General features: G+C 37.3%; 1 protein-coding gene across 1 annotated transcript in view; it reads left to right on the top strand.

Annotated features, from left to right (window-relative positions):
- The first annotated feature begins 4,507 nt into the window (after positions 1-4,507).
- The window catches only part of LOC311066115 (zinc-binding protein A33-like), a 29,089-nt gene continuing 19,219 nt past the window's right edge, over positions 4,508-14,377 (top strand). The window contains exon 1 of the mRNA XM_084087120.1: positions 4,508-4,875. Coding sequence (XP_083943246.1) covers positions 4,786-4,875 — 90 coding nt within the window. The 5' untranslated portion in view covers positions 4,508-4,785. The remainder of the gene's footprint in view (positions 4,876-14,377) is intronic.

Here is a 14,377-nt window from a genome sequence, read left to right as displayed (position 1 = left end):
CTGAGAGACAAACTTTTGTCTCATCTCCGTTTCTCCTGTTTATTCAGGACTTTTAATCTGTTGATCTGTTTGTTTCTCCAAACACTGACAATCAGCAGATAAACAGAGGAGTGTTCATCACTGAAACTTCAGCATGAGAAGAAATCATTTTGAGAAAGATTGGATCATGACAGACCCTGGAGAAACTCTGTGACAAAGGTTTTGAGATCTTTAATTTTTTTTTTTTATATTCAAGTATTTTCATTGTTCTTTTGTGTTTTATCTAAGGCTTTAAAGCGTTATATCTTAACGTTTCAATGCAAGTTAATTTTACAAGAAGAAATCCTGATGTTGTTCTTTGACCTGTTTCAACCATAGACAGTAAAAGAAATGGACACAGCGACCCCATTGAATTCAACGGAGAAAAGTGAAGTCAATTAGAAGCTCTCTCTTCCTGATGGCTGAGCGACTGCGCAGACTCAAACTGAGCTTGACGACGTGGATGTGACGTGAGCAGCCCGTCTGACAGTTGTAAGTCTTCTTGTAGCTGTGCCAAGAGAAATCTGAATCACCCACCGAATCTTGCAGAGACAGCGAGTGTGAGCACGAGCAAATTGTGATAAGTATTCTGATTAATTATTTTTTCATTTTGCATAGTATTTATTTATTTTAAAATTTAACGCCAGTACACCATATTAAGTTAATGCATAATATTAAGAAGTTATGTAAAATGATATTCAAGAACTTGTGATATGAATTCATACCCAATAGGTAAATGTAAGGAGATAACATACTAGGCACAGGCTAACTAAATGCTAGTAAAAGAAAACGTATGTAAGATTGTGGCCAAAACTGGTATTGCAATCACTCTCAAATTACTGTAGAGCGGAGTTTCCCCTCCCCCCTGACTCGAGGTTGCCAGTTAGGCTGCAGGATCCAGCAGGAACTTAGGCTGCTAAAAGGAGCTTCCAGTGGCAAGTGACAAGTCCTACATAGTAAGTTTTTTTTTTTTCCTGTTAATTATGTTTATGCTTCATGAGAGATGTTTTGTATATTTCGGATGCATAACGAGGTCTTTTAGGTTTCGTAATGTTAGACATTTTTTATCCGACACGTTTGTAGCTGCAGGGTAACTAGAGCAGAGCTGGCAACCCGGATGCTGAAACACAACTGACTTCATGGTAGATAGGTGGAGGGCGGGGCATCAGGCCAAAACACAACATGACAACATCAACATCAGTTGCATCGGCTGCAACTTCACTTTTAAATGACAATATCCTTGCCGGACTACTGTTGTCAGTGATATAAGTATTTGAAATGAACATGATTTCTTAAAGGGTTAGTTCACCCAAAAATGAAAATTCTGTCAGTAATTACTCTCCCTCATGTTGTTCCAACCCTGTAAGACCTTCGTTCATCTTCGGAACACAAATTAAGATATTTCTGATTAAATCTGAGAGCTGTCTCACTCCTCCATAGGCTTCTATAGACATTATAACTTGCTGGCCCAGAAAATGTATTAAAGACATCGTTAATATAGTCCAAGTGACTACAGTGGCTCAATCTTAAGTTTATAAAGTGACGAGAATACTTTTTGTGCCCAAAAAAAAAACAAAATAACGACATTAATCCACTATTCATTTCTTTCTCTCTGTGTGTCACGGTTGATGAATTAATTGACTCTTCCTTGCGTGTTATATGTGTGTGTGTGTGTGTGTGTGTGTGTGTGTGTGTGTGTGTGTGTGTATGGGTGTGTGGGCGTTGTCGCTGATTATTCTCCGGGAGAATCAGCGACAGGTGATTCTCATCTCCAGTGACTACTTAAACTCACCTCGTGCGTCTTGTGTTTGTCAGATCGTTGTTTTGTGGATGTTCCCCGTTCTGGTCCTGTTCATCCTCGTCTCCTCGTGTCTCCAGCCTGAGTTTTCGTTTGGATTGTTCGTCGTTGCAGTTGTCTTCACGTCTCGTCTTCACTGGGATTTCCCCTCACTCATCTGACAGCGCTTCCTCGAGTTGCCAACGCAAGCCTGCGCTGCCAACGCACCCCGAGCTCTCTCTCTTTTAGGATCGTGAGACCTGCCTGCATTGACTGTGTCTGTTCCTGTTATTTTCCTTCACGTTCTGAGTCTGGTTTCTGTTATTATTCAATAAAGAACCAGTTTTACTTGCTATTGTCTCCTCGGTTACTTCCCGTCACACTGTGCCTCGAGTCTTTTCTCGTAGTGTTATAGCACAGCGCTTCTGTGTTGTACGTCACACGCATCACACACATGACCATCGTCGGCCAATAATGAGCCTACGTGTGACGTACAACACAGAACACTACGTGAACTTACTCGAGGTACAGAGAGAAGGAAATGAATAGTGGAATAAAGTCGTTATTTTTGTTTGTTTTTTTGGCCACAAAAAGTATTCTCGTCGCTTTATAAACTTAAGATTGAGCCACTGTAGTCACTTGGACTATATTAACGATGTCTTTAATACATTTTCTGGGCCAGCAAGTTGTAATGTCTATAGAAGCCTATGGAAGAGTGAGACAGCTCTCAGATTTAATCAAAAATATCTTAATTTTTTGTTTCGAAGATGAACGAAAGTCTTACGGGGTTGAACAACATGAGGGTGAGTAATTACTGACAGAATTTTTGGGTGAACTAACCCTTTAATGTCTAGTGACATATCAGGGCCATTTTATGATTAATTGAAATACATTTCTTACATACGGTTCCTTTAACATTAGTAATTAATCTTAAACAGCTAATGTACTGTAAGTCGAATGTTAAATGAGTCATATTTATTTAACCACCCAGGGAGCGCATATTTTAAATATCATTTAAGCACGATTAAATTAGGCATTGGTAAAGATAACGTGCTTGGCACAAAGTTAATTGATGCATATGATGTTGTACTGGTCCTTCTCAAAAAATTAGCATATTGTGATAAAGTTAATTATTTTCCATAATGTAATGATAAAAATTAAACTTTCATATATTTTAGATTCATTGCACACCAACTGAAATATTTCAGGTCTTTTATTAATACTGATGATTTTGGCATACAGCTCATGAAAACCCAAAATTCCTCAAAAAATTAGCATATTTCATCCGACCAATAAAAGAAAAGTGTTTTTAATACAAAAAAAGTCAACCTTCAAATAATTATGTTCAGTTATGCACTCAATACTTGGTTGGGAATCCTTTTGCAGAAATGACTGCTTCAATGCGGCGTGGCATGGAGGCAATCAGCCTGTGGCACTGCTGAGGTGTTATGGAGGCCCAGGATGCTTCGATAGCGGCCTTAAAGGGATAGTTCGCCCAAAAATGATATTTAAGCCATGATTTACTCACCCTCAAGCCGTTCGAGATGCATATGTCAATCTTTTTTCAGACGAACACATTTTCAGTTATTTTAGAAAATGTCTTAGATCTTTCAGTGGTTATAATGCGAGGCAATGGGGTCCAGCTGATTCAAGTCGCAAAATGTACATGCATCCTTCACAAAAATAATCCATCCGGCTCCAGGGGGATAAACGAAGGCCTTCTGAGGGTAATCCGTGCGGTTTTGTCGTAAAAATATACATATTTAAAACTTTATAAACGAAAATAACTGGCTTCCGGTGGCGGTCGGCGCGCGTTCATGGAGATGAATGACGTCGTGACGTAGAGCGAACGTAGATTTTTGTTTTGCTCTGCTCTCTGGCTGCGCTGTCACGCTCGGTCTACGTCACGACGCTTCCTGCGCTACGTCCTACGTCATAAGCCAGCAACCATCTCCATGAACGCGCGCCGACCGCCACCGGAAGCCAGTTATTTTCGTTTATAAAGTTTTAAATATGTATATAATTTAGCTGAAGGCTTGAGAGTCTTAATCCAGTAGGGGTGATGCTGAATTAAACCTCTCAACATGTTTTTAACATGAAACAGTTGAAGATTGTTAAATTCTTTTGGGGTTGTGTTTGTGCCTTTTGTCTTTAGTTTAATACATTGTCACATTGGTAGACATAACACTGTTCAATAGTCACTGCTCTTTTTCCCCCCACCCTTTCTCCCCTCCGTGCCATTTATGTATTGCCATCCACCCCATGGCCTCTCTCTTTTCTTCCCCACGACGAATGTAGCTAGAGAGGGGTTAGGGATTTTTTATTTATTATTATTATTATTTTTTTTATTGTTTTTTTAACATTTTCAAAAATTTGTGTGTTTATGTTTCAATAAAGAAATACTTATTAATCAAATGATTCAATATTTATTATCAAAACACACAGTAGACACTTCAAGTAGACATACTTTGACAGAAATGTCATGTGGTTTTATTACTTATGGTTTAGAACTTCGTAATGATACATATTCAAAGTCAGTGGCCTAATGAATATTGATAAGGCAACGTTGATGGCTACCTCCTTGTTGCCCCTGTCAAAGCAGCCCCATGGACGTGGTTCAGCTCATCAGGCACAGGCAAGGAGGTGTCGGTGGGCTTCCTCTGAACCTGCTGGTCCGGGTGCATATAAACGGATCGGGACACTGGCGGCTTCACTTCTCACCAATGGAAGAGAGCGAAGGGGCGCCGTCCATATTTTTTTACAGTCTATGGTTTCAACACACCAACTTGATCAGAAGCTTCACCCTCTTACAACACTAACCAGGAAGAGACGGACTTGTTATTTCTTTAAAACTTTACAGAAGAATTTGACAAGTTTCTTTCTGAACAAGTTTTTTTTCTGATCTTTGTGATTCTTAGGGTGATTTATTTTTAAACCGTCGTTCAGAAAGTGAAAGTAAAGTTTAGATTGCTGGAGCTCAAACAGTGAAAATGGCTTCACTAAATGTAGCTGAAGAAGAACTTCAGGAGGAGAGAAATGAGAGGCGTTCATCAGGGTCTGAGGAGATCTGCAGTTTGAAGGTATCTAAGTGTTACAGTCTTTTCTCGAGGCAAAGTATTTTTTATTAAATGCAATACATTTTCCCATATGTAGCCTACTGTATTTTCTCGTTATTTCATCTGACTCCATTAATGAAAAGGTTGATATCTGATGATATCTGTGCATCATTAAATGTGAGCGAAATGTTTGACTATTCCTTTTAACTCTTTAATGAAAATAATGTCAAAGTCAGTTAGAATAATCAAATGTAACAATCTATTATGTCAGGAAAATGTATCATGCCAATTTCATAATCAAGTCAAGGATAATCGATACAAAACATAAAATGCTCTGGAAAAAAGAGAAGAGATGCGAACCCGACATTATACTATAGTTATATACTATATTATATTATTGTCGACTCAGCCTCACGGGCTAATCTGAAATACAGAAAGGCCCTGATCTTCTCGTTGCATTTCCATAGACAGAAATTTCTTTCACATGGAAAATATGTGCTAACAATGGGGATTTACATTCAGAGTTGACACCTTTTGGGGTTGGGAGACCATTTGTCTATAGAGACCACTTTCCTACTGCGGTCAAACTAGCCGCCCCTATATTTCGTGGTGCGCGCACTGGCTATTACAGTAAGACTGTCGCGCTAACCCGGTGGAGGTGTGGCTGTCTTCCGTGTACCCGTCAGAACTAAAAACAGGTAATATTCCGGCGAAGGCAATTTCACATTCATTTATTCCGTCTGTCTATCTGTCTGTCTGCCTGCCTGTCTGTCAGAAAGAAATAAAGATTTTAGCACACCTCACAACCTGTCACTGCATGATATGCTGAATTCCAAAATAAGAGCCCCTCCAAAAAACCCTCATATATTAGCTGTTTTGTCTACACATTCAGAAAATCATAAAAATAAAAGTCCTAGTTTCCACAGACAAATTTCACCTCAGATGGAGAAGACACCTTCTCACGGTGTCATTAGCCGCGTTTCCACTGTCGGGCCAGGGCCGGGCCGTGCTAGTGCGTGCCAGGGCCAGTCGCGTTTCCACTGTCACTTCTGGGGCTGGATCGGGGCTTTCTCGGGGCCTACTCGGGGCCAACGGCCAGGATTTCTGGCCCGTCGAATACCTTGAGCCAAAGCGGGCCAGCTCGAGCTAGAGGAGTGGTTACCAACAGAGGCGGAGTTCACCTGAGTCGGGAGACGGCAGCGCCGGATGATTCTGTCAGTATTAAAGACTTTTAAAATAATTGAACTCGCGTTCATGTTTGAATTCTGTTTGTTATGCAAAAGATATGCGCGCTAACCGTTACCATAGTAAACATAGTAAACGCTTGAAGATACGCATAGTAAAAAAAAACAGAACGCTTGAAGAAATCAGACCAATATTAAAGGCTATCACAGTCATGTTTTTATTTTATCTGTCATAGCCTACGTCTAGTCTCTTTATACCACACTATCATAAAATAAAGTAACTTTTTTTTTCGGGAGCTTTCTCTGTTTCTCTGACTGAAAATATCTGTATGGGAGTCGAGAGAGTGCTAAAGCTCCTCAGGTTGTATGGCATATAAATTATCATTCTTTCTAAATGTGATGTATGTCGATCCTGTGATAAAGAAACAGACACGACTGAAGAAGTAAGTGTGTCCTCTACCTCCTCTTTCTAGAGTGACTAATGTGCAATTTTGACATAAATTAATTAATTATGATCATATCACTTTTTATTGTAAACCTGTGGTAAAACATCAATGCTTGGGTTTTAAATATTCAAGTAAACAAACAAAACAAAAAATGCCAGCAAACGGCCGCTTTTATCGTGTTTGTTTTCAATGCTGTTTCCAGTGATTTCTGATTAGTTTTCTGATAAGACTTCCATTTGTTGGTGAAATGATGGGTTATTGTGACGTTGTTCCAGAGAGGCGTGTTACGGGCGTGTTTTAGTGAAGCGCTGTGGAGCTTCTGGCCCGACAGTGGAAACGCAGGCCCGGTGCTATTAGCCCGGCACGGCCCGTTTAAAGCCCTGGCCCGGCCCTGGCCCGACAGTGGAAACGCGGCTATTTACAAAAGTACAAGACATTCTGTTATTGAATTTCACATTTACATTTTTTTTTTATTTAATTGTTATTTACAAATTATTTAAAACTCTTAACACTTTTTTATAGTGAATATGTAACCACTTCTTTAAATCGACAGAATGTAATTAGCAATGTATTATTTTGCCCCCCCCAAAAAAAGAATAAAAAGATAAATAACATAAATTTTGTAATTCTGTTAACTCGACAGATTTAACAGCACAAAATGCAGTCCCCATTATTGACTCTGGCCCATTTCAGCTTCTTCTGAGTCATGCCCAGGCACTTTTCGTGGTACCACCTCTTGCAGCGGTCACACTGGATCTAAAATAAGATAGAAATATCACTGAACTGCTACATACACAGATCCACGTTTTAAATTGCTACTCCTTTTCACTTTCCAATTCTCCTTTTACAAGTGAACAAAAAAACTCACCTACTTTGTCACACGTTGCCTACTTTCACTTGGCTCTTTCTGTGCGCACATGGAACAGTGATTGGTCTCATCAAACACAAATCTAATGTTCAATGTCCATGTCCTTTTTAAAGGAACCATCTTACAATATCAACATTACATACAGCGAAGACTGCATTTATTTATATATATATAACCAGCGAGATATTTAGGTAATTACTAAATGCTGCTTTTAAACCAGGTTTTCAAATACTGTACTGTATTACCTAGAGTGAAAATAACAATGTGTGTAATGTGTCAAGACATTATTTTTACTATTATAAACTGTTCATTTATACCCCTTTCATTTTTGTGAACCTATTTATGTCACAGGATATCTATGGTGTTGCTGTTTCATGTCTCATTTCATGTATTGCATGTATATTACGTCTCATTGTTTTCAATATTTCCATGCCTTCAGGCCTCTGCATAGTCATCTGGAATCTTGTTTTGTTATTTGCCAGGCTTGTTAACTTGAATTACCTGCATGTATTACCCGTGATCAATTTTCCTTTTGCCTGCTCTGAGAATGTCATCTTTATTTGTAATTTCAGTTGATCCCCTCTGTGTTTATGATTGCATGTGCTGCATTAGAAGCCATTGCCAACAAACTATAAGCACCCTCCTGTGGCATCAGTATTACTGTGCTGCTGTGTGTTGTTTTGTCTTGTTAAATTCTACATAATGTTGTTAAATAACGACACTCTATGGTGAAAAAGTATTTTTAGCAATAAAATATTTAATACATAAAATAATTTTTGTTACTGTCCATTTTATGAAATCTTTACAGCTTTTTGTAGTAACCATTTTATAACAGTTGTAAGCTGCTCTGTGTTGTAGCTCACCATATGTTGTCCTGAAATTACTGGCCACCATGGCTTCACAGGCCGTATTCTGTCTGTCTTAGCTGATACTACTCTGGCAACCCTACATTTTGTGGTAGCTTTAATGTAATATTATACAACCTGGCTGTGAGTGTTGACCGTCAGAAGACATCTTAACTAGTGTGAATTCTTTCTTTGAATTGTGAATTATTGAATTATTGTTATAACCATCTATTTCCCTCTGAAGCAGCATTAACAGATAGTTTTATTCAAATTACAAATTCACAAAATATATTTTACACTAGACTTCTGCATTGTACATTTGAATTCTGACTAGAGTCTAAACTGTTAAGCTGCATTTTATTTTGTATCCCTCCACACAACAGACAAACACTTACTTTACAAACCTGATTATTTCAGTATCTGCAGAGACATAATTTTCCGCTCTTGTGCCATTTCCTTAAATGTAAATCTGGAACAGCTGGAAATGCCCTCACTATTGCCCTTGCCATCTAAACAAATAATAATATTTACAAACATTGTGTGGACTGTGTCAGACTCCAGCATAGGTCAGCATTCCCAACTACAATATTCCAATTATTTTGTATTGTGTCATATTGTGTAAATTGTTGAAACAAACATCAACTTAATTTATGAAAGAAAACAGAGATAGATATTACAAAATTTCACAATGACCCCATAGCTACTGGCATCCTGCTGGACTGGATGTGTCAGAACTCCTCCTTTCCATTTTATGTTCACCCACTCCACTTTTCCATGGCACGTTTTCCTCATCTGTAGGTACTCACTGTATGTGATGTATTACGGGAATATGTATTAATTAGGAAAAGATTACAAAAAGCTTTGTTTTTAAATGATAAGTAAATTCTAAACTTATAACTCTTCTTCTAATCTAAAAGTACACCCAAATAATTCTCTTAAACTCTTAATTTCATTAAGTTTATACTAAACCAAATTAAAAGGTATGGCATGTAAATCCATTAATTTAATGTAATTCAAAGTCTTTACAACATTTGTAATGTCTCCATAAATTGTGATGTGATTAATTGAATTTGCGATTCGGAAAAATATATGATATAGTGAATTTCTTTAATTTTTTACCAGGCTATTGGGTTAATATTTGGTGTAACCCTTTTAATGAATGTAAATCAGTGAATATGTATCTCCACCAACGACCACTCCTTGGTTTAGGAATTTAATGAGTTATAAAATGAATACCTGATTTTTTTGGCAGCATGAATGGAATCGGCTTTCTCTGTGTTATTTTATGAAGGATCCATCAACACTGTGTGGTTGACAGCCTTTATGTACTGAAAATGATAAAGGGAAAATGCAACCAATACATATTTTAATAATACACCAGACGCTGTAAATAATGACATACAGATATCATTCTGCTACTCACCAGAAGTTTCCAGAATTGCCTGGTAATTGTCAAAGTTGACCTAATGAAGAAGTTAAATAATATTTACCTTTGCACTGTAAACCGAAATTAGTAAATTTAGCTTTTCAAAGCAATATGGAAAGCTAGCATATTCACTATACATTCAGTATGTAGTGCTGCAATAGATAATTTAGGTCCCTGCACAAACACACAAAATTGCACATCCACACTGTAGTCCATGCAACCACTGTGATCAGCTTTGACAAACTGTGAGCTTTCCCCATGCAGAATCACCCATGCTGTATAGTGAGTGAGAATGTAAATGGAGTTCCCCATCTCCAGCTGACTGATGGCAAGATGAAACAGGACTTCAATTATCTAAATAAGAAATGTGGGAGAAATGTTTTTATTTCTTTGAAGTTGTATTATAAAATAAAAATATAATGTTAAGAAGACATTAAACTCATTACTGTTCCAATCATAAGGACATGTAATTTAATTTAATTTGTACTTTTGGTTTGTTACATTAAACCATTTCAATATTTTAATGTTTATACCAAGAAACACATAACAAACACAACATAACTAACCATATGTCTATAATTATACTTCACAATAATGGTCCATCATTAATAGGTATCTGTGCATGAATTAATGCAGGACAAATTAGTAAAACTACATAAACACTTCAGCTATCTACTTCTATTAACTAATGTGAAAACAAGTTTACCTAATCAGTAAGTACTAGTCAACTTAGAACTGATGTAGTTTCTTTATAGGTAATCAATAATTAATGAATTAGATCAACCTCATTATGAAATATTAAGTAACTATGACAAATTATTAGCAATTATTACCAACTACACTGTCTGAGACATAATACATTGCATTTTTTACTCTGAATATGGTCGTTTTCTAATGACTCAGATGTTATGTAGTCAATATGCAGAAACAAGTAGTGATCTGGACCTTTATTTAAATGTGAAATCAATTTAAAATAGTGGATCAGATCACTAGCAGTTCATACAGAGTTAATAGGTAAATAGCAATGCATTTTATGACAATGGTAAGAGTACAAAAAGACAACTGGTTACATCTCAGATACGTTAATGTGGTTGTAACGGTCACCAGCTGGAGTGCCCTTGAGAGCCACCAGAGGGCACTCCACACCAGACTATCTTGTTTCACTCACTAACTACATCTCCCATCATTCTCTGCCTGGACTCATCAGCACTCATTATCACATTCACCTGTGTCTTATTATCTTGTTTAGTTCACCCCATATAAGCCTGGTTCACCCCATCACTCACGGCGAAGTTTTGTTTGTGTCTAACTGCATCTCTGAGCATTTTCCCTATGACGCAATCGTTAGCCTATTTTTACAAAAACTGCGTCTACGGGGCCATAACGTAAGATACAAGGGTAATGGAGCCTTTTATACGTTTTCATGTTTCTTTAGAAATAAATAATGGACAAATGGAGTCTTTAAACACCTCAGATGTAAAGTTATTCGCTGTCAAAGTGACGCCAAATGAGTCAATGTACTGCTAACAGCAGGTGGGGGTCTGCTAATCAATGGCGGCGCCCAGGGAAGCTTCGATTTATTTTTTTTATTTTTTTTTATTTTTTTTTTTATGAAACATTGTCCCACTGGAAATTGATCTGTGGAAGCTAGGACTTTTATTTTTATAATTTTCTGAATGCATGGACAAAACAGCTAATATATGAGTTTTGGGGTCTTTCTTTCTTTCTTTCTTTCTTTCTTTCTTTCTTTCTTTCTTTCTTTCTGACAGGCAGGCAGGCAGGCAAGCAGATAGACAGACAGAACTGTAATGAAATTGCCTTCGCTGGAATATTACCTGTTTTTAGTTCTGACGTTCTTATGGTAATAGCCAGTGTATATGTGCACCACGAAATATAGGGGCGGCTAGTTTGACCCGCTCATTTCAAGGTGGTGGCTGGCTTGACCGCAGTACTTTACTGCTGTGTGCCAGCTATCTCTAAACTCCTAAAACCTTATTACCTTTTGTTTTACTTATTTGGAAATGAGACATTTGTACCAGTCGCACTGAGACATTTCAAATGATACCAAAAATGTAAAACTATGTATTTTCTTGGGTGAATTCAGGTGATCTGCGCAATACACAATCGAATATTTTGGTTGTACTTTTCTGGAACAGTGTTGTAAACAGGGTTGGGGAGTAACGGAATACATGAAACGGCATTATGTGCATTAGGATACAAAAATCCTGTAACTGTAATCCGTTACAGTTACGTCAAAAACATAGTAATCAGATTATAGTTACATTTTGAAAAAAGGGGGAATACTTTCAGGATTACAATGGTTTAATTTAAAACTAAATAAATAAGTATTTTGGCATAATAACACTTTATTAACTGCTGCTTGATTATACAGTAGGCTAGTTCCTGGTTCTGTTGCCAGTAATGACTCGTGTGCCACGCGCTGGTGCTTGTGCAAATAACAGCTTTTTACAATCTCCTCAGACGCAGACTGAATCACTGCTGCTAGTAGAAACGATGCTGCCTGCGGGTAAAATCGCTGCTATTTTGTAGAAATTAGGAGAGTAGACCATGGTACTTTTAAGTACCCAAAATGTCCTTTCTTAATCTTTTTCTCACTTAATGGGATGTTCGCTGTCTAGGTAACGTAGTGGAACTCCCACTGCCATCGCCCCAAGTTCAGTCAGGCAAATTAAGAAAGATCACGGCTTTAGTCAACATGTAGGCCTATATTAAAATAAACTAATATGTAGATTGTGTAAAAAATGTTAATGTTGTGTTTTTATTTTTTAGTTAAAAATTAGTTAAAAATAAAACAAAATAATCTGTAATACCATACATTAGCCACTAGATGTCTGTATAGCCCTTTACATAAATATATATTCAGGCCTGTGTGTATATTTAGCAAATATTGTACACTGGACCAAATTCTTAATAAATAAAAGTTTTTAATAATATTTCTTCTTGCTTGACTTTATTTATATACGTGACCTTAAAGTAATCCAAAAGTAATCAGTTACATTACTTTCATATTATAGTACTTGGATTATGTTACTGAATACTTTTTTTATGAAGTAATTTGTAACTGTAACGGAATACATTTTTAAAGTAACCTTCCCAAGCCTGGTTGTAAGTAAAGCTTAACCACTGTTTTCTAATTTTGTCCTCTTTTGGAAGACCAAACAAAGTAGTTTCACAGCGTCTCCACGACATGCCGGCAACAATAATACAGCGAGAATAAAAGTTACACCTTCTTTCTTTGCGTATACATCTGGGCGGTGTTATGAAACTCTGCGCACACACACTGACGTAGGTTTGTGGCGGCGTGTTTGAATGAAGCATTGAAGGCTGTTGAAGAGCTGTTAATCCGCTGCTTGAGGCTCATTTCAACGGTGAGCAGAAAGGCTCCTATCTTCTTCTCTTCAGAGACAGTGAGGAGATGATCTTCACACTTGAAGGAGAAAACTTCTGATGAAAACAGTTTTCAGCGCGACTTAAATAGGCAGTTGGCCCCGTCAGTTTTGGCGGGCTGAAAAGCCATTTGTCTGTAGAGGCGCACAGATGTGAACCAATCAGGCTTCAGTATTCAGTGTTGATCTGATTGAACAGGGCTGCAGTGATCAGGACTGGTTGTGTTTAGACCAGCTGAACTACATTATGCAGTTTCATAGATTTGAGGAATTAGTAACTATGGGGGCAAATACATTTTCACGCCGGTCCAGTTGGTGTTGGATACATTTTTTTGTTTCAATAAATAGCATTGTAATTTACAAACTGTACTTTGTGTTTACTCAGGTTGCCTTTGTTTTATGGTAGGTTTTAATTTCTGAATCAATTTAGTGTGAGATGGGGGCAAATACTTTTTCACTGCATGATATGATCATATCACTGTATTGTCTTCTCTTCACTGTAATCTGGTGTTTTAATGTATTTTGGTTCAATTCTAGGAGGAGCTCAATACAGTACTGAAGTCCTTACAACAGAAACTTAAACGCAATGAAGAAATGAAAGCAGAGTTTGAGAAAACAGTTCAACACATCAAGGAGAGGAAACAGAAACGAGAGTCATTTTCATTACAGCTGTTGGATCACTATATACAGTTATGATCTGATATAATAGATAACAGTTTATTATTTCAGTAAATGACTAGCAGAATGAACAAAAAGGGTGGCTAACCGCACACTGATCCACTCAAGACTGGAAAAGTCTACAAAAACATGTTTTTATTTAATAAATTGCATCGTGCAAAAAGTGCAAAGTGCATGCGAGTTAAAAACAAATAGACACCAGCAAGCAAACGTTTCAGCACATTGCTATTATATTATATTATACTATATTGAATATTTCAAATATACAGCTTTAAAGAATGATACAACATTACAAACACAGCAAATATAATAGAGAAGTAAGTAAAAAGAAATATATATAGCAGTGGCGTAGCCTCAGATTTCTGATTGCTTAAAATAAAATAATAAAAATAAGTAATTGTTGATGTGTTAGTCTAATTGGTAGATTGACCAATCATAATACTGCGCGGTAAAATGCGGCTGTTTTCAAACTTGATTTGACGTGTTGTGCGTAACCTACACTGTCATCTTCGCGTGAGAGTTCATGCGGTGAATGGCAGCGTTGTGCAAAGTACAATATTACGCACGAAAAGATGAGCGAAAAGGAGAAAATAAGCCATCTACATCTGAGTTTGCTTCAGCTAACTACAAGACGACAGCGAGTGAAGCGGCTAGGAGACAGAAACGCACATA

This window comes from Abramis brama (genome assembly GCF_963993115.1).
Source record: "Abramis brama genome assembly, chromosome: 16".
In the NCBI taxonomy this organism is placed as follows: domain Eukaryota; kingdom Metazoa; phylum Chordata; class Actinopteri; order Cypriniformes; family Leuciscidae; genus Abramis; species Abramis brama.
Note: the sequence above shows the minus strand (reverse complement) of the source record. Positions and strands in the feature narration are given on the sequence as shown.